General features: G+C 40.4%; 2 protein-coding genes across 2 annotated transcripts; one reads left to right on the top strand and one right to left on the bottom strand.

Annotated features, from left to right (window-relative positions):
* Positions 1 to 45: 45 nt before the first annotated feature.
* polr2i (RNA polymerase II subunit I) lies at positions 46 to 4,119 on the bottom strand. The gene is made up of 6 exons (XM_039787259.1): positions 3,907 to 4,119; positions 3,667 to 3,721; positions 3,228 to 3,301; positions 2,612 to 2,686; positions 560 to 611; positions 46 to 369 (listed from the first exon to the last, which is right to left on the bottom strand). The coding sequence occupies exons 1-6, from the start codon at positions 3,966 to 3,968 to the stop codon at positions 307 to 309; spliced, it is 381 nt and encodes a 126-aa protein (XP_039643193.1). The 5' UTR covers positions 3,969 to 4,119; the 3' UTR covers positions 46 to 306.
* Positions 4,120 to 14,011: 9,892 nt separating this feature from the next.
* lbhl (LBH regulator of WNT signaling pathway, like) lies at positions 14,012 to 21,017 on the top strand. Its single transcript, XM_039780884.1, has 4 exons — positions 14,012 to 14,411; positions 17,371 to 17,443; positions 17,917 to 18,211; positions 19,849 to 21,017. Exons 2-4 carry the CDS (start codon positions 17,375 to 17,377, stop codon positions 19,917 to 19,919), a joined length of 435 nt encoding a protein of 144 aa, XP_039636818.1. The 5' UTR covers positions 14,012 to 14,411; positions 17,371 to 17,374; the 3' UTR covers positions 19,920 to 21,017.
* Positions 21,018 to 21,024: the final 7 nt, after the last annotated feature.

Raw genomic sequence — 21,024 nt, 5'->3', positions numbered from 1 at the left:
AATGACAAGTATTTGCTACCTGTTTTCAATAAATACTCTGAGACATTTGAAACAACAGATTTTTTTAATCTAAAAAATGTCAATTGCTATAAAAAAAAAACTATTAATACAATATATTCACAAGATGGTGTCTGACAAACTGCAAGTCATCAAACAAAGATAATTTCAGGGTCTACAAACATCAGCAGTGCTGCAGTTTGACAATAAACTGCCCAGTTACAGTAAAAAACAACTATGTGAGCTGCATCATTTTGTGAACAGCAATACTGCAGATGAACATGTTAGACCTCTTCATTATCACCAGCTTCACTCTGTCCATCTGTGTCCACAGTGAGGGGCTGTGCAGACGTAGTACAGTCTCATAGCATCCTGTCAGGAGAAGCAGAACATCATCTCAAAATATTAGCTCCACTATTCAATTCTTAAAATCCAAACAAAAAAAATGTGTGGACAACAGGACAAGGGGTTTCCTCACTGACCACAAAAAACTAGTAAACCTGGACAAACATATTAAGACAAAAGGTCACGCATTATGTGTTTTATTAACAATGATCAATACCTCAGCCTTCATACTGTGAGACTGGAAGAACACTGCCTCCTTGTGACCGCATCTGGGAAGAGACATGGTCAGGCACAATGTTAGTCGCTCAATGTTACGGCTCATTTCACAATCAGTCACATATGCTGGTGCACTTGCAGGAAAACCAAAACTGGCAAATCTCACAATGTTCCAGCCCCCCTTACCCATATAAATCTTTGGACAGCCAGACACTAGTTGTCTACTACCTGCCCATTTCAAGATGGAAAAGTGGTGAAGTAAATATGTAGCTGGTGAAGAGAGTCAATCATCCAGCAAGGTAAAGATACAGTATTATTCTCAGAAAATGGCAGGGCAAAAAGGGCTAAATTCCCTGTAGCTATTTGGCTTAAATTTGTCAAGTGGTGAGAATGAGGACTTCAATGAGACACAAGTTTGTTCTGTTTCTGATATGAGGGTAACTCGATTATTTGTTAGTATATCGGACATAAAGAATTATAGAAAAGTTTGTTGCTGTGAATTAGGTATCAATTTAAAGTGCTCATATTATGCTCATTTTCAGGTTCATAATTGTATTTGGAGGTTGTACCAGAATAGGTTTATGTGGTTTAATTTTCAGAAAACACCATATTTTTGTTGTACTGCACATTGCTGCAGCTCCTTATTTCACCCTGTGGGCCTAATTTACTAACACTAGCGCAGTTTGCGCTGCGTCTGTTTATGCAAGTTCGGTAATAGCGCACGCTATGCTTCCACATTTTGCGTAGTATTTATCAACCCTGACACCCATCAGGCAATCAGCGTCTTTCTCCGCCCACTATACCGTAAATTGCGCTGTAGCAAAGTGGTACTTGTGCTATGATATGGCTGAGTGCAGACTGCGATATTCCCACTGCTGATGCTATGACTGTTTGAAATGATCCTGATGCCAATATTTGTAATGTAGCGAGGAGTTTAACAACTGCTGGAGTGGGATGTGAACGCTGAGTGGGAGATTCAATTTCATCTTTGATTTCTTCCAGTAACTCTAATATTGCATGGCTGCTTGATCTGTAACGCTAAGTGATGTTGTGTTCACTGACAAAGTGTGATTCTTGTGTTAAAAATATTTTCAGTCTCGCCTATGTCTTCGTCTTGCTCAAATTGCTGTTGCCATTTCACCAGCGGCATAAAGGTTCGAGGAAACGCTGACGGTACGGGGGGTTTAGACCTGCTTTTTAAGAGGCGGAGAATTTCCCCCGCAGAATAGAGGCGGCTTACTGACAGTCTTTGTAAATACCACGGAATATATAATTAGGTGCACTTTGCGCTTATCCTCCCACCTTTTTGGGTGGAACTCCCACTTCCCCCGACCCTCCCACAAACGCATATTGAAAGCGCAACTTGTCTCTTCTCGCTCATGTGGCAGGCAATCTGCGATTTTACCCAAGTGCGCCCTGTTTGTAAATAGCCCGCATCGGTTACGTCCGTCTTTGCGACCAATTAGCGCCTGGAAACAGGCGCAAACGCCTTGATAAATCTAGCCCTGTGTGTTGAGCTTTCTGTTTTAGCTACAGAGTGAGACATCTCACTTCTGTACTATCTTTGTTGGCAGTCGCACATGCGCAGTGAGTACTGCTAGCTAGTCAGTTGCAGAGTATGAGGGCGTGCCACGCTAGCAGCTAGGCGAGCATTATAACATGTGTTACAAAGTGACACACGTTCGTCACGGAAGTAAAGGCTGGACTACAATAGAGCTGTTTGGAGCAGTTTGTGAACAGTGTTTTCTCTGGAAGATGGTAAGTCCCTTTGGGGTGGACTTTGGGCTTTTTCACTTTGTAAACCTATAACGTGCACAAAAAGATAAATAACACAATAAAGGAAAGGGGAAAAGCCAAAAAGCATAATATGAGCACTTTAAAGTCACTGAATGCAGATTGTAAGTCTGCCAAAGCGGTTTTTCTCTGCTTAAATTCAACTATAACGAATGTTGCACCAAACTAACACAATAATTATTACCCTTAAAAACACAGATGAACAATTAGGAAACTCCAGAGAGAACGAGTGAGGTTGACTTATTATGGTAAAACTTACTTGGGACAGGGGTGGTCCTCTGTCCTCGGGAGTGTTGGATCCTGAGATACATCAGCAATGATTTGTGTCAACTCACTGAAAAAAACAAAACAGAAGCAAGATGCTAGATGACTTTCCAACAATTAGCCCTCAGTGACTGACATTACGTAAAATGTGCAATGTAATGTTTGTATTGTGGGCATTACAGAGGTGCCAAGTTAGAAATGTTTAGCTTTATGTGTAGTCATTCAATATGTATTTACACCATTGTAAACAAAATAAGTAATTTCTGCAGTCTGAATGTGCACAATTAAAATCAATGTGATTCTTTCACTGACTTTCGTGTTATTATCCCATTAAATGCTGTACCTGAAAGTGTCTGGATAATGCTTTTAACTTGATTTGTCAGTGACAAGGAAACAACCAGAACGAAAAAATGTTAGCCTGTTTCTGAAAGACAGACAGGGTCCTGACTCCTGTGTACACTTAACACTAGCTGGAGATCAGCAACAACAAGATATTCAGGGAGTGTCAAGTCTTTAAAACTGCATTGAGAACAGCAGTATGACATATTGATCAATTTCAAGCAAATCAAGAAGTTGGTACTTTATGCAGCACTGTGGTTTATTTTACTTACTCAACCTCGTGGGTGATCTTGTTGACATAGATGCAGCTGTTGTCTGCCTCTTGTTGGTAGTCACAATTCCTGCACTGTGGGTTGAGTTCAATAAAAGGTCATTCAGCAACTTATTACAGGCATACAATGGACATTTAAGGTCACTGCTGTACTATATTACAACAAGCCACCCCTCTAGACTTTTACTTTTTAGCTCTGTAAGTGTTAATACCAACAACAACCTATCACAGGACAGGACAGGACTATGTTATGTCAATATTACCATCAGCATGTTTGGAGTGATCCCTGTTTTCATCACTAATGCATTGTACTCCACAGACACACTACATTTGACTGACTCAAACTGGTGCATGAGCCAACTTCGATAGCTGGGAAAACTAAAAAAAAGGGAAAATCAATTGGGGCTTCTCTACAGGACCAGATCGTTAACATTACTTACCGCATAAAGCAGGATACGGTTCTCCTTGTCTTCTTTGGGGTATAACATGTTGTTACTGGAAAAACAAGGTCAGCTTTTATAGTGAGATCCCTACATTTTCAATCGTTTTTAAAATAAGACGCAACGTTAGCTATTGATTAAGACAGCGTTAGGTTAACATGCGTTTAGCTTTAACAAGTAACGTTAGCTAACGTTAGATAGCTTTAGTGCAGATTAACCTCTATTCGGCCACAAACTCACCATTCTTGACAAAACCGTATTCCAACAAATCCTGGTTCGTACGTTCCAGGTTCTAAATCCATTAGAAAAACTATATGTTAAAGCAAACCTGAAAAATAATAAATGCGATTCCCTTCTTCTACCGCCTCTATGGCTTCCTACGCTCGTTTGAAAACAGACCGTCTTCTTCTTCTTCTTCTGGCTTTCCGGCAGACTAGAAGGCTTGCGGCAAATTGCTGCCTCTCACAGGACAGTTTAAGTAACATTCGAAAGTATTGTCAAAGTCAGTGGAGTAGTCCTGTTCTCAAATCTCAAATTGATATTCAGGGGGATTTAGTAAGAATCTCAATGTCATGTTTTATATTCCCATGTAACATAGCGCAGTGAACAACTGCTCTCTTTCATTTTTGTATTGAAGACAGTCCAAAAGTACATGTTGAACAGTTTGTTTCTGTTTGCAGGTTCAGACTTTTTAATAATGAGGCTGTGAACATATGACCGCTCTCCTTTGCAGTACTTCCTCCACCCACTGTAGTGCCAAAATTATTATAGCTATTAGCTCTCTCTCCTTTGAGCTGTACAATTTCAAGTTGAGGAATATAAAAAGCAAAGCCCCACTTCCCAGTTTGTGGATCTTGAGATCCATCTGTGTAAATCTGAAGATATGTCTCCCAATGCTTACCCAGTCTTTTTTTAACCAACCCCGGATATACAAAACGTTCAAGATGTTTTATATTTTCCAATATAAAGAAGTCTATCTCTGGGATGGGCAGCATCCATGGAGGTATAACTGTCCAGTAGGTACACTTGCGGGGCCACACCTGCCTCTTCTAGTCCCAGTTTCTCCACCTTTTTGCTGACAAAAACACTCTTTCTTCCTTGTCCCTGATGCCCACTCCCAAGCATTTTTCAGAACTGCTTTTGCTGGGTGCACTTCTTTATACCCCCACAATTTAAAGTGCCCATATTATGCTCATTTTCAGGTTCATAATTGTATTTTGAAGTTGTACCAGAATAGGTTTACATGGTATAATTTTCAAAAACACCATATTTTTGTTGTACTGCACATTGTTGCAGTTCCTCTTTTCACCCTGTGTGTTGGGGTCTGTTTTAGCTACAGAGTGAGGCATCTCACTTCTATCCCATCTTTGTTGGGAGTCACACATGCGCAGTAGCTAGGTAAAGCCTACTAGCTAGAAGCTAGCGCTTTTAGCAGTTAGCCACCTCGTTCTCAATGGCAAAACACTGCTACAACACACACAAGTTCACCTTAATCTACAAAAGAAATTGTATAGAACTACTTACATGTCCCTCGTCTGCAGGTATCGCCCCCCCCCGCGAACGCCTCATTTTAATGTTTTATTTTGACAGAGAGACTTAAGCAGAATTCTGCTAAAGGCTCTACCACGTGACTGTGTTTCAGCAATCAAAACGTAGTTGTGCAGTCTCGTCACGTGACCATACTCAATCTCAGCAGCGGGACAGGTTAGCTTTACAGTCATAGCAAAAACAAAAATGTCAGAATCAACCGTCGGCAATGCAGACACAGACGAGGAGGAATACCCCTGTCATCATATTGAAAGCATGTTTACCTTAGTAAAAGTGCGAAACAGCAGCTACATTATGCAGTGTCTTCTGTATCTACCAAAACAAACGGACATTTCAGCATTCAAAAACTCAACATCTAACTTGAGGAAACATGTAGCGGTAAGTTTCCTAAATTCGTTTTTTGTTTTTTTGTGCTGCGGATAGGTGAATGTTTGTCTTTTAGGTTACATGTTTTAAACATTTCCTATATATATATATATCCATCCAAATTTGATGTGATAAGTCACTTTTAATGTCTTGATCTCCCTGTAGCCTCACAGATTAATTTTTTTATCCACCGAGGGTTCACCCAAACAAACTGTCTAAGGCCCCGTCCACACGTACCAAAACGATCTTTTTTTTACCTGTCTTCCCTGGATTCGTTTCAAGAATAGTTGCGTCCAAACGAATCCACTTGTAAATGACTCAATACGCTACTTCACATGCCAGGCCTATAGGCGGCGCTGTTTCTGCTACAGAAATTTACCAAAAAAAACGGAGAAGAAGAGCATAGTCAAATTCTACTTCCCATCATAACATGACTAGCTAGATTATCATTTTCTCTTAATACATCCGTGGACTATAATAACTTTCACCACTGCTCATTTTATAAAGGCTGCCGCAAGAAAACGTGTCTTTGTTTACGTTGTATAATGTGCTGTTGGATTGCTTTTTATTTTGCATGATTGCAGCGCGCTAGCAGCGAGCTAACGTTAGCGCGCTAACGTTCGCTAGCTCTAACATCGGCAGTCAAACAAACATCAATGATCCATGAATGATGTCTTTTAATAATTTATACGTTTTTCTTGCAGTAGCCTTTCTACAATAAGCCGTGGTAAAAGTTACTATAATCCGTTCAGGGAGTTGATAAGCAGACAGATTAGCTAGCTAGTTGATAAGTTATCTACTTCCACTTTATAAACAGATAGCCATAGCAGTTAACGTTACTTCGCTGCTGGAGCGGTCAGCTACTTTAGCGGTCAGCTACTTTAGCGATGTTTGACGTTAGCTACATAACGTTAGCAATATATCTTGTGTAGAATCCAGAGGGAAGGGTCAGGGAGCAGAGACACAGTATTTAGATGAAGTGAGCTGGTTTGACCATGGAGATGGGACATGCTCGCTTAGCTTCACCGCAGTTGTGTGCGTCAGCGGCCGTGGGAGAGGGTGTAAAAGAGGGGTGTGGCGATGACATCATCGATACGGATCCGTATTTACCATCCATACGAAGCCAAACGAGAGCCGTTTTCAAATTTTTTCACCCTGAGACCTGGTTTCAAAAAAGTGCGTTTTCAGGCAGTGCGTTTGCAGGATTCGTCTGGACGGTCGGCCCAAACGATGCAAAACATGTGCGTTTGCACAAAAAAACGTTTCCGTGTGGACGGCCCCTTAGTAAACAGACTTACTAGAGACCCACAGAAAGCGCAAGTCCTCCTCTTCCAGTGATACTCCTGCCTTCGCTGCACACACACACGCGCACACGCACACACACAGAGTTTATGAGAGTTTATGGGCTGCCTTGTTTTAGTTCATTGCACTTGCACAATCATTGGTTCAAAAAACAAATTTATTGTGAAATACCATTGAAACGTTACTTTAGATCACCCACACAAGCTACCCATAGTTTCACTGTGTCATCGTTCGTACAATCATTAAATATTGTAGTACAAAATAGGTGATGCATGTTTCATTATGGTACTACATATAAATATATGGAAATAGATGGAAATTGTAAAAAGTTTCCAGTTGTTTGCTGCTGCTATTACGGCAAACTCCCGATCTAGATTATAGAATCGATTTTTTTTAATAATTTCCATCTGCTTTTTCACCACTAAATTCACTTCTGAGACTTTTTTAGGCGATAAATTAACTGTGTAGAGTTTGAAAATGGGCAGTTTTACAAACGTTGATGGCCAACTGCACATTTTCTCCGATGTTGTCAGAAGCTTCAGTCTGACGGGACAGCCAGCTGGTGGCGGCCAGCATCGCCTCCCTGCTGGCAGGCCAGTGATGCTTACAGACACCGCTGTTAGCTGGAGGTCTGAAAAAGTACACGGGCTGTACAAAAGGCTGTCAATCAGGAGTGATTGTTGTGAGTACATGTTGGAGAATAGCGCGGACACGCACCTCACACCGCGCGCACCACCCGGAGAAAAAAGTGAGAGAAAGAAAAAGGAGAGGTCGCAGTTCGGACGATGACGATCCGGTTGAGATTGTGTGCGTGTGTGCGTCCTCGAGATCTGACCACACACAAACACACGTAGCAGAGCTACCCACACCCATGTTTCTACTGTTGCTTGATTAAATAAAAAATCAAAAGAGAGAAGTTGTCTGAGTCGTGTTAAACAGACACACCTGGGGAAGTTGGGAACCAGAATCAGCTTTAAATACAGTCCTAATGTAGTCCTCACTAACACGGGCCCAATTATAGTAACTACATGAAAACTTCACGGTTGTTGCATGAAATGTCGTTTGTGTTTAGCCTACATCATCATTTTCTATCATGTGAAATAAGAGGCCAAACCAGCCTGGTGGTGAAGCTGCAGACAGATGCTCCCCAACAGTCAGCTCCCCCTGCTGTTCAGGTGCCTCTGCACCCCTTTCGTTTCAGACCCTCCCACCAGCCTTTGGGCCACGCCTCCTCATTTACATTGACATGTGTCAAGTCCAAATGAAAAGGCAATGTTAAATGGAAATTCAAAAGCCAAATATTAAATGAAAATTAGAAGCCAATGTTAAATTGAAATTCAAAATCCAAATATTAAATGAAAATTAAAAGCCAATGTTAAACTGAAATTCATAAGCCAAAGCCAAATGAAAAAAAAAAATGTTTTTAATTTCATCTCGCTTTGTTTTCTCTTTGGACTTTCAATTTCTCTTTGGACTTTCAATTGGAATTATGAATAAATATTTCCTCCATAAATACCATCCTTTCCTGGAGCTGTTGGTCTCCCTTTTCTTATTGCTCTGTGCAATTCTTCTAGTGAGAAAAATGCATTACAAATATCAGAATTATCTTTATTTACCTCGGAGTTTAAATCTGTTAAGCTCTAATGTCTCTAATGTCTCATTTATTTTCCTTATAACTTCCTCACCAATGTTAGCTCCACTGTGAATAGCTTTACATTTATTTTCACACAGTTCAGCTTTATCCAAATCACTTGTAGCAACCCCCCAACTCTAACATTGGCATTTTCTTTTTCCTAATAATTCCTGACATGACATGACACGATGCACTGCCCGCCATATTTCCGTTACTGATGTCTCTACCCCTAGATTCCCACAGTATTTCCTCCAGCACTCTTTTTTTGCAATGTTGATCACTCTTCTTGCCTTAGCCCTAAACCTTTTGTATTCTATTGCATTATTCTCTGTTGGCAAATTCTTAATTCTAATAGAGTGCTAGAGGCCATCCAGGGGCAGGTGAAGACGCCTGTGTCAGGATTGTAGCCTCCTCCTTCGTTGACCAGGACAGTGGCAAACTTCCGGACTCCAGGTTATTTTGGGTAGCTGTCATTGGCATTCAGCTTGGCTGTGAAGGCAGCAGGTCTGCCTAACATGGACAATAGACATAGGCCTACGTTAGTTTCAAAAATTAAACAGTATGAATTGTTTTTATTATGACTTTCATTTCAAGACAGCAACTCAAACTCTCTTGTATTCCCTTTCTAAATATTTTCAACATAAAGGATTGTCTTTAGATTGCACATACAACAAAGCAAAATGTGTATATGTGGCTGGGTTTGGTCAGTTGGTAGAGCAGGCGCACATATAGTGAGAGGTTTATACCTCGATGCAGTGGTCCAAGGTTCGAGTCCGACCTGTGACGATTTCCTGCATCTCTTCCCCCTCTCTCTTTCTAGCTGTCCTATCCATTAAAGGTGGAAAAGCCCCCCCACAAAAAAAATAAATAATGTAGCCTATATATAGCCTATATATAGGCTACTTTCAGTTACGTAAGTTGATCAAACATATTCATTGAGGTAGCCTACCACAAGTCATAGTCTAAAACATATTTCCAGAGCTTTTTCACAAGATTTGATTGCAAATTCGTATGCAAATATAACACATTTTTACATACAACAAAGATACCCTTACCTGTTGCTGCTTAGCAGAAGAGTGTTTTCAGCTGAGTACCAGGTAGTGTTAAGAATACTCTAAGAAACATGATTGTTTGATTTCTGGAGGAAGGAGAGGCTGGGGTCGAATTGAAAGTTAAGCAAAAGGTTTAATAAAACAACACGATGAAAACGACAGTCAAAACACAATCAAACATAAAACATAAAACACTGCCAGCAGCAGACTGCAAAACATGCTTCCCCTGTCGGGTCACAGTTAGCAGCCATATGACATGACAAAACAATACACTGTAAACAGCGGTCTTCAAAATGCTTCCCTTGCGGGGTCACAGATTGAAGCCGCGAATCTCTCTCCGGCTCACACATTTATTCCCTACACCTGGGTGTTTCCTCAAATGAAATCTTCCCCTATTGGTCAGATGTCTCTCAAAAGAAAAGGTGTAAATTCTGTGTCTTGAGGCCACACCCGGTCACAGGATCTTACCGAGGCGATGTCAATTGTTTCCAAACTACAAGAGTACACATTCTTTGTCATAAACTAGTCTGGCCTAGCAGGGGGTGGCTTCCCAAAAAGAGATAACAGTTACCTTTCCTGTGGGGACAATGAGTCTCCTACAGTATGCTAAATGACAGATATGAGCTAATCAATTCTTTAGAAGCTTGAGAAGGTGTGAGCCAGACAAATGCTGATTAGGCTTAATCAGTATTGAAACATTTCTTCACTCAGTCACACAAACTGTTTTTAAGTTACATTTCCTACCTAAAATTATATTGTTTAATCAGACATCACCAATGGTTTAACTTTTTACAACCTAACAGTAGTAGAGGATGGATACCCGAACCGAGCCCATCGGGACCCGACGGTAGCCTACCAGACGGCTGGGTTCGGACAGATACTTAGAAATGATGTTCGGGTTCGGGTCGGGCTCGGTCACATCAGCGCGATAAGGCATTGAACATTTTATGTAGGTGCGCGCCTGCATGTGTTAACGTGCGCTTGTTGTGTGCGCTGATGTGCTCATCTGTTTACATTTCCGAATGCCACACAAACAAACGTAGCCTATGTGTCATTAGTATGAGAAAAAAACGAGATTTTAACTGTGTCGGGCTCGAACACAAATATCTTAATGCCTGTCGGGCTCGGGCCGGGTTTGGACAGAAAAATGCGGCCCAATCCGCACTCTACCAGGTAGACACAAGTAAAGTGGTTTTGCGGTGTTACCTGCGGATGCAACAAAGGTTATGCAAAGATTCAGATTCCTTAAATAAGCTGTGATAATAAAAACAATTTAGAGCTTGACAAACATTTATTGTGTTTTCCTGGCAGTTTAGTGCATTCATAAAGTAACAGTTAACAACACAATATTTATGTGGTTGCTTTGACATTAAGGAAGGAAGGAAGTGACATTGGTAGAACAGATATGTTACAACAATATCAGAATGTCACATGCAGTTCAAGGTCTTTGCAGCAGAAATGACAACAGAAGATATATGTAATATACTGTCCAGTGACGTTTTTTTCACAACATTGAGTAACTGGTTAATAGTGAAGAAGACACTTTGCACTGACAGACAGGTTATCAAGCTTCTTTATTTGTCAAATTCTTTAAATTATTGTTAACTAAGTAATAAGAGTTTCTTTTGTCAGGGATCGGCACAGGAGGTTGGACCCAAATGCAGAGAGCAGGCAGGAGTAGTGGATTTATTAGACCAACAAAGCAAAATACTTAATAACAGAGGGAGTCCTGAGATGAGCAGGCAAAAACTAATCCAGTGTAGAAATAATGAAAGGAATCCAAACCAAACAAGGTAGAACAAAAAACAGAGAAATCCAGGAAGCACAGCTAGACACGAACTGACACTGGGAGGACTGGGAGGACGGAGGACTGGGAGGACTGGGAGGACTGGGAGGACTGGGAGGACTGGGAGGACTGGGAGGACTGGGAGGACTGGGAGGACACAGCACCAGAAACATAACAATCCCACAAAACACCAAGGAAACACAGAAACTAAATACACAGGATAACGAGGACTAACAAGGAACAGGTGGCCACAAGGCAGGGAAACAGGTGAAACACATTAGGGCAATCACAAGGGAGGGAAAACACAAGAAGTAACAAGACAAGGCAGAAACCCAGACCGTCAAAATAAAACAGGAAGTTTATGAAAACAAGCAGAAAAACATGAAACCAACAAAACAAAGAAACTTGACACAAGGACTGGTGAACAGGTGAAAGACAGACAATAACAAAGGCGGGAAAACCAAAAGATAGGAAGTCTAAACACACAAAAAACACAATAAGAACGGGTCAGACGTGTCATGCTTGTCTGCACTAATTATAGACTTCCTGTTTGCAAAGGTGGAGTTTAGTGATGGTATTCAGAATATTACATTTCAAATAACTGGATTTTGTATGTGAGCAAATTCATAGTAGGCCTATTGACCATGATTTATGTTAAATATCTAAACTAGATTTTGAAATGTCTTTAAAGGTCCCATGGCATGAAAATTTCACTTTATGAGGTTTTAAAACATTAATATGAGTTCCCCCAGCCTGCCTATGGTCCCCAATTGGCTTGAAATGGTGATAGGTGTAAACCGAGCCCTAGGTATCCTACTCTGCCTTTGAGAAAATGAAAGCTCAGATGAGCTGTTCTTGAATCTTGCTTGTTATGAGGTCATAACAAGCAAGGTTACCTCCCCTTTCTCTGCTTTGCCCGCCCAGAGAATTTGGCCAACCCATGAGAGAGAGACATCATGGCTTTCAAATGAGAAAAGTGGCAGTTTGTCAAGGCCACTCCCCCACCCTCCACCTTGCCCCCCCCTCTCTCCTCCTCAATAGCTACAGACACAGAAATGCCACATTCTGAGGAAAGCTCATTGTGGGACTGGATCTAGTGGCTGTAATTCTGCACCAAGGCTGAATTTCAGGAAAGAGACTTCAGATATAGTATTAGGGGACCACTGAGGTCTATATAAAAGCATCCAAAGAGCACCATGTCATCGGACCTTTACATTGATTTTAATCTTCAATCTACACTGCTAAAACAAATGGCAGAGTAGTGCCTCTGCCTCTCCACGTGTTGTCCCAGCTCCATATTAAAAACAAATGTTTCAAAATGTTCTTGTCAAGTAAGCTGGTGTTCAAAAACACGTATTGTTGGTTTTCAGTCATAACAAGCATACAGTTGTGAGATCACTGATCTGCAAATTTGCATTATGCAGTATTGTGGTGGAGGATACATGTACAAGTAACACTTAAACCAACTCTTGGAGTTATAATCTACTGAAATCAGAGCTCAAACTTGGTGGAAAATACTACAAGTGATAAGTGGTGTTTGACAGATTACATATTGTGCATATATTGTATACACGATAAGAAAAAAAATGTCTCACCTTTGGTCTGTGCATGCCTGAGGCAAAGGAGGCTCCCATAAATAATATAATAATCTATACTGTTTTTTAAAACTGTTTTAACATTAAAATTAACATATAATGATTATATATTGTGCATATATTGAATACATGAAAAATTAACATATAATGATTATATATTGTGCATATATTGAATACATGGTAAGAAAAAAATACAACACTCTCCAAAACTTTGAATGTTGTGCATTGTTCTGGATTTTTGTCTATAATAAGTTATTGTTAATATGATTCTTAATGAAAGCTGCATTTGACTAAACTGATTTGCACACTTAAATATGTGGGCATTTCATACTCATGTGCAAAATATATGATTTTCTGCTCTTTTGAATAGTTAATTGTGCGATGGACTTTTAAAATAACAGAATTTATATACGCATGAATATTATTTGGAGGAATTTTCTTCACTTCTGCAGGAGCAGGATGCCTTTCATGTTGTTCCTTGTCCCTTATATTGTATCCTTATATAGCATACTGACTTAGCCTACAGAGAGGATTACACACTGCTGCTAGCAATGCTCTGTCTGTTTAGCAACAGTTGGAGCCTGTATATATATATATATCCCTTCCCTATCCCCGAGCCCTTGATCCCTGGGCTAATTCCATGAATCGCCCAAATCTAAATCCACTGATGGAGCAACGGCACACAAGTTGGAAACACAGAGAGAGAGAGAGAGAGAGAGAGAGAGAGAGAGAGAGAGAGAGAGAGAGAGAGAGAGAGAGAGGCATGGTGGACAAACAGACAGGATGGGGAAGATAGACAGGAGCTCATATCAAAACGTGCAAAACTTCTCGTCCATTTTAGGAGCAATTATGCTCCTCTTCAGTCAATTCATCTTCCATCAATAGTGGGGCCATGTGCCATCTGTGTGCCTTTTATGTTTCTTTACAGATGCACTAGCGACCCAGTGTGCCAACTCATCAGAGGGGACTGTCAAGCTTGGCTGACGTCACCCATCCAGGCTCTGTAATCGAAAGAGACGTTAATCCTGTTCTTCTCCAAAGCCTGCAGCCTGGCAGTGGGGTGGGACAGGGAGGGATATTGAGAGAGACATGAGGAAGGAAGTTGGATACGGGGGACAAGGGAACGCATGTAGGCTTTGGGCTAACAGACAGACTCAGCACAGACCTGGACAAGTGAGACAGGTTCTGTCCTAACTGACAAAGGAATCCAGGCACACATCCACCTCCTGATCCTCTGCTCAACACCTGGGATATCTAAAGGTTTGGGAACCCCTCCATCCAGGCTTCGCCCTGGAGGCCAAAAGCCTCGCTGAGGGCTCTGCGGAGGGGGAATGCTGTGAGAGCTGCTCACCTCCTCCTGCACCCCTTCTTGTGTCCCCTGTGCTCACCGTGGAGGAGCCGGGCTTCACCACTGTGAGGCTGTGCCAAGATGGAGAAGACATCTGCCTGACAGCAAGTGAGGGGTAAGAGGCTGCTTAAGTTTATGTGTGTGTGTATTTCATGCACAAATATAATTTACACTAGCAAGAACTATAGGTGTTTCCCAGGCTGAATTCCCCTTCATGTACTCAACATTCCCCTAAACTAAAGACACTGAAAGTTCACTCTTGATGCAGGTGGATAGTAAAAGGTATGAATCTTCTCTGGTGTGTGGAACTCAGTACATTCAATATAAGATCGAGATGAGTTTAAATCAGCCAACATATGAGACTCCCCATCAAAGTTCTGGAGCTTTCACACGTTTGAATAGACGTTCACTTTAGCAACTCTCACTTAATGGTCGATTTAGAAGCTGTTTTTGAGCTTTCAAGCCTAATAAATGGTGCAACAAGAGTTTTCTTTAATCCTGGGCATATGTTTAAATGATGTAACAGTTCAGGCTGTGGTGATGCTCGAGAAGTCTAAAATAGTTGTGATAAAACAGGAAACCCTCATGCAGAATTTTTTCAGCTTATCTATTTCATTGCATAAGAACAGCATTTTGCAAGATCCTTTTAAAGGAATGCCAGTTTGTGGTCCATTTATCTGACCCTTTCACTCATCTGTATGAATGGACGAGAAAGTGAAGGTAGAAATACAAAACGTCCAGTAGTTTATAAAATACTAAAGTAAGAAAGTGATAAGAAAATTGTATTTGTGATGTAAATATAAATGTAAATACTTACAACTTTCAGTTCTGCCACAGTTTCCTCTTTCTCGTCACACTAATCTTAGTGTAAACTCAGTTTGGCACTTAGAGGCATCTAAATTTAGATAAGTATTTCACTGATCATCTGGTTTGTGGTCATTACAACACGAAGAGCTTAGCCTGACACTGAAAATTCAGAAATTGAATTGTAGGGCTACACACATTCACAAGTGGGTCAAAAATGATAGCATCCTCCAAAAGCTGATCCTATTTAGGTAAGAACAGCGTGTCCTCGTTTTGACAGTTCTGCAAACTGGCTTAGTGTTTCTTCATTTGTCATATTATCAGAGAGAGAGAGAGAGAGAGAGAGAGAGAGAGAGGGAGAGAGAGAAACTTGAAATTCTCAATTGTTGAAATGTACTTACTGTATAACTTGACCTAAAGCTTATTGTATGCTGCTCAAACTGGCTATCTCAGAGAAGACATTTATATCGGCTTGTAGATGGCCTCTGTTATGGCAGACAAAAGTGTGTACCTGCATGTATCCAAAATAAAGAATGAACTATAAATCGGTAGTGTACTGTATATCTAAAGTCTGCAGCCAAGCTAGTAGCTTTGTGAGGCTGCATAGAAGTGCTTTGAAGTAAATGCTAAGGTAAGCATGATAACATGCTCACGATGATAATACTAAACATGCAGATGTTTATCAGATGTAAAGTTCACCATGTTCACCATCTGAGTTTAGTGTTAGCATGCCAATATTTGCTTATTAGCATTAATTTAATGTTGTGATATCATAGACTTTTCCAACCCCACGTATGTTATACATTTTGCATAATTTTCTGAAGAGCAAAATAATGTCTTTATAATACTGAGCAGCTATGAGAATTAAAAGCAAAAGCAAACTACTACTACTATACTAGGCCGCATACATACTTGCAAGTAAGGAATCAGCTGTATATCTAGGCCCTTTTCTGTGTGACATCCTGCTGTTCTCCACCAAAATATCTCAGTACATTTCCAGGAAGAATTCAGAAGCACTTTCAAAATAGTTGGATTACCTCCCTAGTATGATGTCAAATGTGACTCCTGCTGCTTTTAGCAAATACCGAAAAGTACCCGACACAGGGTCTAAAATCAGAAAGACTTGAGATTACATCTGTCTTTCAAATGAAATTTCATTAAAGAGTAAGCTTAAACAGATTTAACAGATTTTGTCATTACACCAGGCCTCCGAAAGACAAAAAAACATGATTGGTACTTATGGAGAGAGGACAGACACTGAGACACAGTGAGAAAAAGAGAGAGGGATAAAAAGAGTATTCGGACATATCCTCAGTCCCTCTTAATCCCCCGTCGGCTTTTCTGGAGACCATAAACAGATTGACGTTGGATGTGGACACACTGGATGACATTGGATGTGGACATGCTTGTGCATGTAACTGAGATCACAGGATCAGGGCTTGGCTAAAAGAAAACACAGGTGACTTTGGTGTTTTTCATATCAAATGGTGTGAATAGTGGCTGAGAGATGACATAGAGGACTTCAAAAGCTTCGGCTTCTAAGGTTCGCTGCCCTTTGTCAGAGCTGACAGAGCCAAAACTGCGCATTTGGCATGTCAGGAAATTAAAATATCAGTGCCAGAGGACATAATCCATTTTGATATCAAAACCTATTTGCACTAATCTGAAGTATGTTTTATGGGTCGGGAGACTCACACAAATAATTTACATAGTCAGACCAGCTTTGGCCAATGACATATAGGACAGAAAATCTCTGACCAATCAAAATCCTGGGACCCTGGATACTGTGATACTAGTGTAATTCAGCTATGACACTGTGACACCATGTTATTTCAAAGAAAACCGGATGGAGTGATTTCATCCAGTGCCGCTGGCAGTCTAACTGTGGACCTCTGCTGTGCTGTGGGAGGCTTATAGACAAGTCAGATAGACACATAAGAATGAGAGTAATGAGGCCATGTAAGCAGTCAGTAGGTAGTTAATATGTATGTGCAAATACTATTTGGTGTAGAAGATGTTAGTGGTTTTGATGGAAAGGTAAGTTTCAGACAAGATCGATTAGACATAGGCATATGTTCCGATAGTGATAGAATCAATGGAATATCCAAATTTATGGGGGAACTATGTTTCTAAAAAAACAAAATACCTACAAAGGCAGGTTTCAGATTTGCAAAAAGAAGAGAATGCTGAAAATGGCACGTGTTCCTTTACAATGTGTGTTTGTTTCTAGTCTCTGTTCTAGTCTCATTATAGCTTTGTTTCCTCTGCAGATACATGGAGGAGATGAGTGGAGATCCAAACTGTGAAGACATGCAAAGGAAAGACCAACGATTGCCATTCCAGGTATGGTCCATCGTCATACTGTGAACAGACTTGTTTAAATAAGTGTTGCAACACAATAAATCAGACCAAGATTAACCTTAACCCTAACCAAGATCAATTTCATGTTACGTCACGTTTTGTGTTATGTTTATTATATTAAAAGAGGTTTGTCAGAAAATGCTAGACAGTAGGGACACAAATGCTGATAAAAACATGGATTAAAAAACACGAGACACAATAAGTACAAAAAAATCAATGGTGCAGACGTTGCGTAGGTGTGTGTGTGTGTATGTGTGTGAGAGAGAGAGAGAGAGAGAGAGAGAGAGAGAGAAACTCTGTAGGATTAGTCAGTGTGAGAGCGGTCAAAACTGGACAACCTGATTTCAAAACACAATTGCACAATTGCAGATTTCTAGATGATATAGAACACTGAAGTTTTTTGTTGTAAATTAAACTTACTTTCAGTATGACATTTCTGCCCCATTTTCCTCCAGATCTTCCCTGACCCTGTTGAGGTTGTCCGGGGCCCAGAGACCACTTTGAACTGCCTGGACCACGACCATGCGAAGGAGCGTCTACCCTCCATCGTTGTGGAACCCACAGAGGTGAGTGAGGTGGAGAGCGGAGAGCTGCGCTGGCCTCCGGAGAACATGGACATGGAGGAAGACGAGGAGGACCTGTTCCTGGAGCAGTGCATCCCCCCAGCCAATATCGCAGACTGGGGAGAAGAGGAGGAAGAAGAGGAGACATCAGTTATACTGAACCAGCAGCAAGGCTTGACACTCATTGGTGAGTTGGACATGTTATCAAACTCTTTGCTTTACACTCCCGCTTATGACTAAAAAAAATATTTTTAAACATCCTAATGCTTTGCTTGGATGGCTTTAGTTTGGTAGAACATTTTCAAAGGCACATGCCTTTAGAAGAAATCATGAATGTAGAAAACTTCAAATGTAACCAGCCCCACTTAAAATACATTTTAAATAGACAAACCAATGAGCACAGTGGATTATCACAGAGTCAGCACTTGTATGCCACCACACTTCTCAAATTTTTGTGGAAAACTATATTACAGTATCATCACACAGAGTCAGCATTTCCAGAACGCCTTGTTTCTCTAATTTTGGGTGGAAAAGTGTGTGTGTCATACTATATTACATTATATTATTGTATGACTGTATATCCAGTGGGAAACATCCAAGCAACACCCTAACAACAACCCAAAACCCCTTAATAGCCTAATCACTTAGCAAATACGAAAGCATTATCAACCAAAATCTTACTGGAGTCTTTTAGTAACCATATATGTACTCCAGCTACCACTTTCTAAATCTAAGCAACAGCCTAGAAAATTGTTAGCAATACGCTAGTAATGTTGCACAGCATGGGCGATTTTAGACTCAAGCCCCCCTAAATTTCATCTCAGCCCCCCTAAAAATTATAATACTATAATACTTTTTGTGATCCATTGTTAGAGTTTAGAGTTTAAGAACTTGTCTGCTGCTGTAAGAGGACAAACAATAACAGGTTCAAAGGGCTTGAAACAGGTTTAATATCCTGTGTTGCTGTAGCAAATGCTATGTACCTGTAACCCAGTCAAGGAAAAGGTCAACAGAAACGTAGTGTTGGCCAATTGGGAGGTGGTTGTGCCAGACTCCTGCCTTTGGCTGAGTCTCTATCTGATCTGTCAGAGGGAGAGCAGGAACGTTGGTAGTCCCCAGAGAAGAAGTTGGTAATTTCATGACGCAGATTAGAACCCAAATTGAAACGTAAGCAACTAAAATTGCTGAATGGTAGAACATTGTGTCAAATTGGTCGTTACTACTGTGACCTATAAAGTTACAGGTTTAGTTCCATCATAGCGTTAATAGTGTCAAAAAACGTTAGCTGATGTTGTTGTTCAGTAGCTAGCTCAGAGATTATCAGCTAATGAAATTACTTAAAGGGTTTTGCAAGGCACTATATCTGTGTCACGTTCTCATTAGGGGCTGACCCCCCCTTAAGGTCTGATCCTAGAATCGCCCCTGTTGCATAGCCAAAAAGCACATCTAGATTTAAAGGAAAAGTCACTATTTTGATGTATTACATACTTGGGTTGCTTAGGAAAGTTATGTATGAAGCTAATGGACGAGAAAACACAAAGCCACATTCAAAGGAAGACATTCTAAATCTGCTATTCTCTAAGACTCTACGAGCTATTCTTTGTTGCCTTTATTTTGAAAAAATACACTTATATTACATCTACAATAAAAGAGACAAAACATCATGCTGACTTTGTGTTCTAGTTTACATGTTTCAGGAATACATTCAGGAATTGGGGTGACTGTGGATCTGCATGGGAGTTATTGTTAAGAATGCTAATTGTACACTATATTGTGCAATGTTTATTAAATGCCAAACGTTTGATGCTTTCATTTTTCCTACAGACCTTCAGTCAGATGCATTTAGAGATGACACCCCAACCCTTCCACCGAGCAGCGCTCCGGCCCTCAACTGACTTAACCTCAGAGAACTCTGCACCTCTGGTGACCTAGTTAGGAAGCATCCTGATATTAAGTATGTCAAAGTATAGAAACCGGGGAGTTTGTGACAGATGATGCAAAGAGTGAACTGAAAGCCAATCTTGATGAAGAGGAAAACACAAGTTTTTAGATGTCAAACACTGATAACAGCTCTACATGCCAACTGTGACATTTAGATCAATGTGTACAAGAAGAGCCAAATACAGACATGCCAGTACGCATAGGAACAGAGACACAAATACACACATTCTCAGACGCACAAATAAAAAGGTCAGCTTGCTGATGTTGGTGACAGAGATTTGAGCAGCATGGTGTCTTTGCTGTATTTTTAAACATTTAGGTAAACTTTTGCTGACATCGTGACTTTGTGTTTCATTTCCCTTGTTTTCAAATTTTTAAGGGCTCATTGATGTGGCAACACATTTTCTTTTCTTTGTGCTTTGTTCATTTTCTATACTTAATCTCTGTCTCTGGTACAGATAACAGCCTATATCTTATTAAACATCTTTCTCGTAGATCATCATTTTGACCCCACACGTGGCTTTTGAGGACATTTAGCTGGTTTTAGCTTCAGTATGAACAGTATTTATTAAAGCGCTGTAAAATACGTTGGCTCTTCTCTGAAACCACTTGCTGTTTTGCTCTGTTTTGCTGAATCTGTGGAGCATTGTAAAATGTGATAAAACAACAGATTTTATTGAACACATCCAATGGTTATTTTATTTATTTCCTAATAAAGCAGCAATACTGTATCTCAAATTGGATGTCTCATCATGCGATGTTGTGATCTTAAAATCAGCATTTTACACAGGGAAAAATCACTGGTCAGAGGCTTTTTCTCACAGGATTTGTTGTCAGGCATGTAGAACCAAGAAAAGGAAGGCAGCTCAATATAGTTGATTTTTATAGTTGATTACAACAGTTGTAGACACCATTGAGTTGTAACTGTCTAATAATAGTCTCATTTGTGTGTAGGCCGATCTATGAATTACTTGTATATATGGATAACACAATAAGTTGTTGTGTTAAAATGATTATTATGAATTTGACAATAAAGTATTTTGTCCCACTAATGCAGGG

Source organism: Perca fluviatilis, chromosome 2 (assembly GCF_010015445.1).
Source record: "Perca fluviatilis chromosome 2, GENO_Pfluv_1.0, whole genome shotgun sequence".
Classification (NCBI taxonomy): Eukaryota; Metazoa; Chordata; class Actinopteri; order Perciformes; family Percidae; genus Perca; species Perca fluviatilis.
This window is presented reverse-complemented; position numbering and strand designations above follow the sequence as displayed.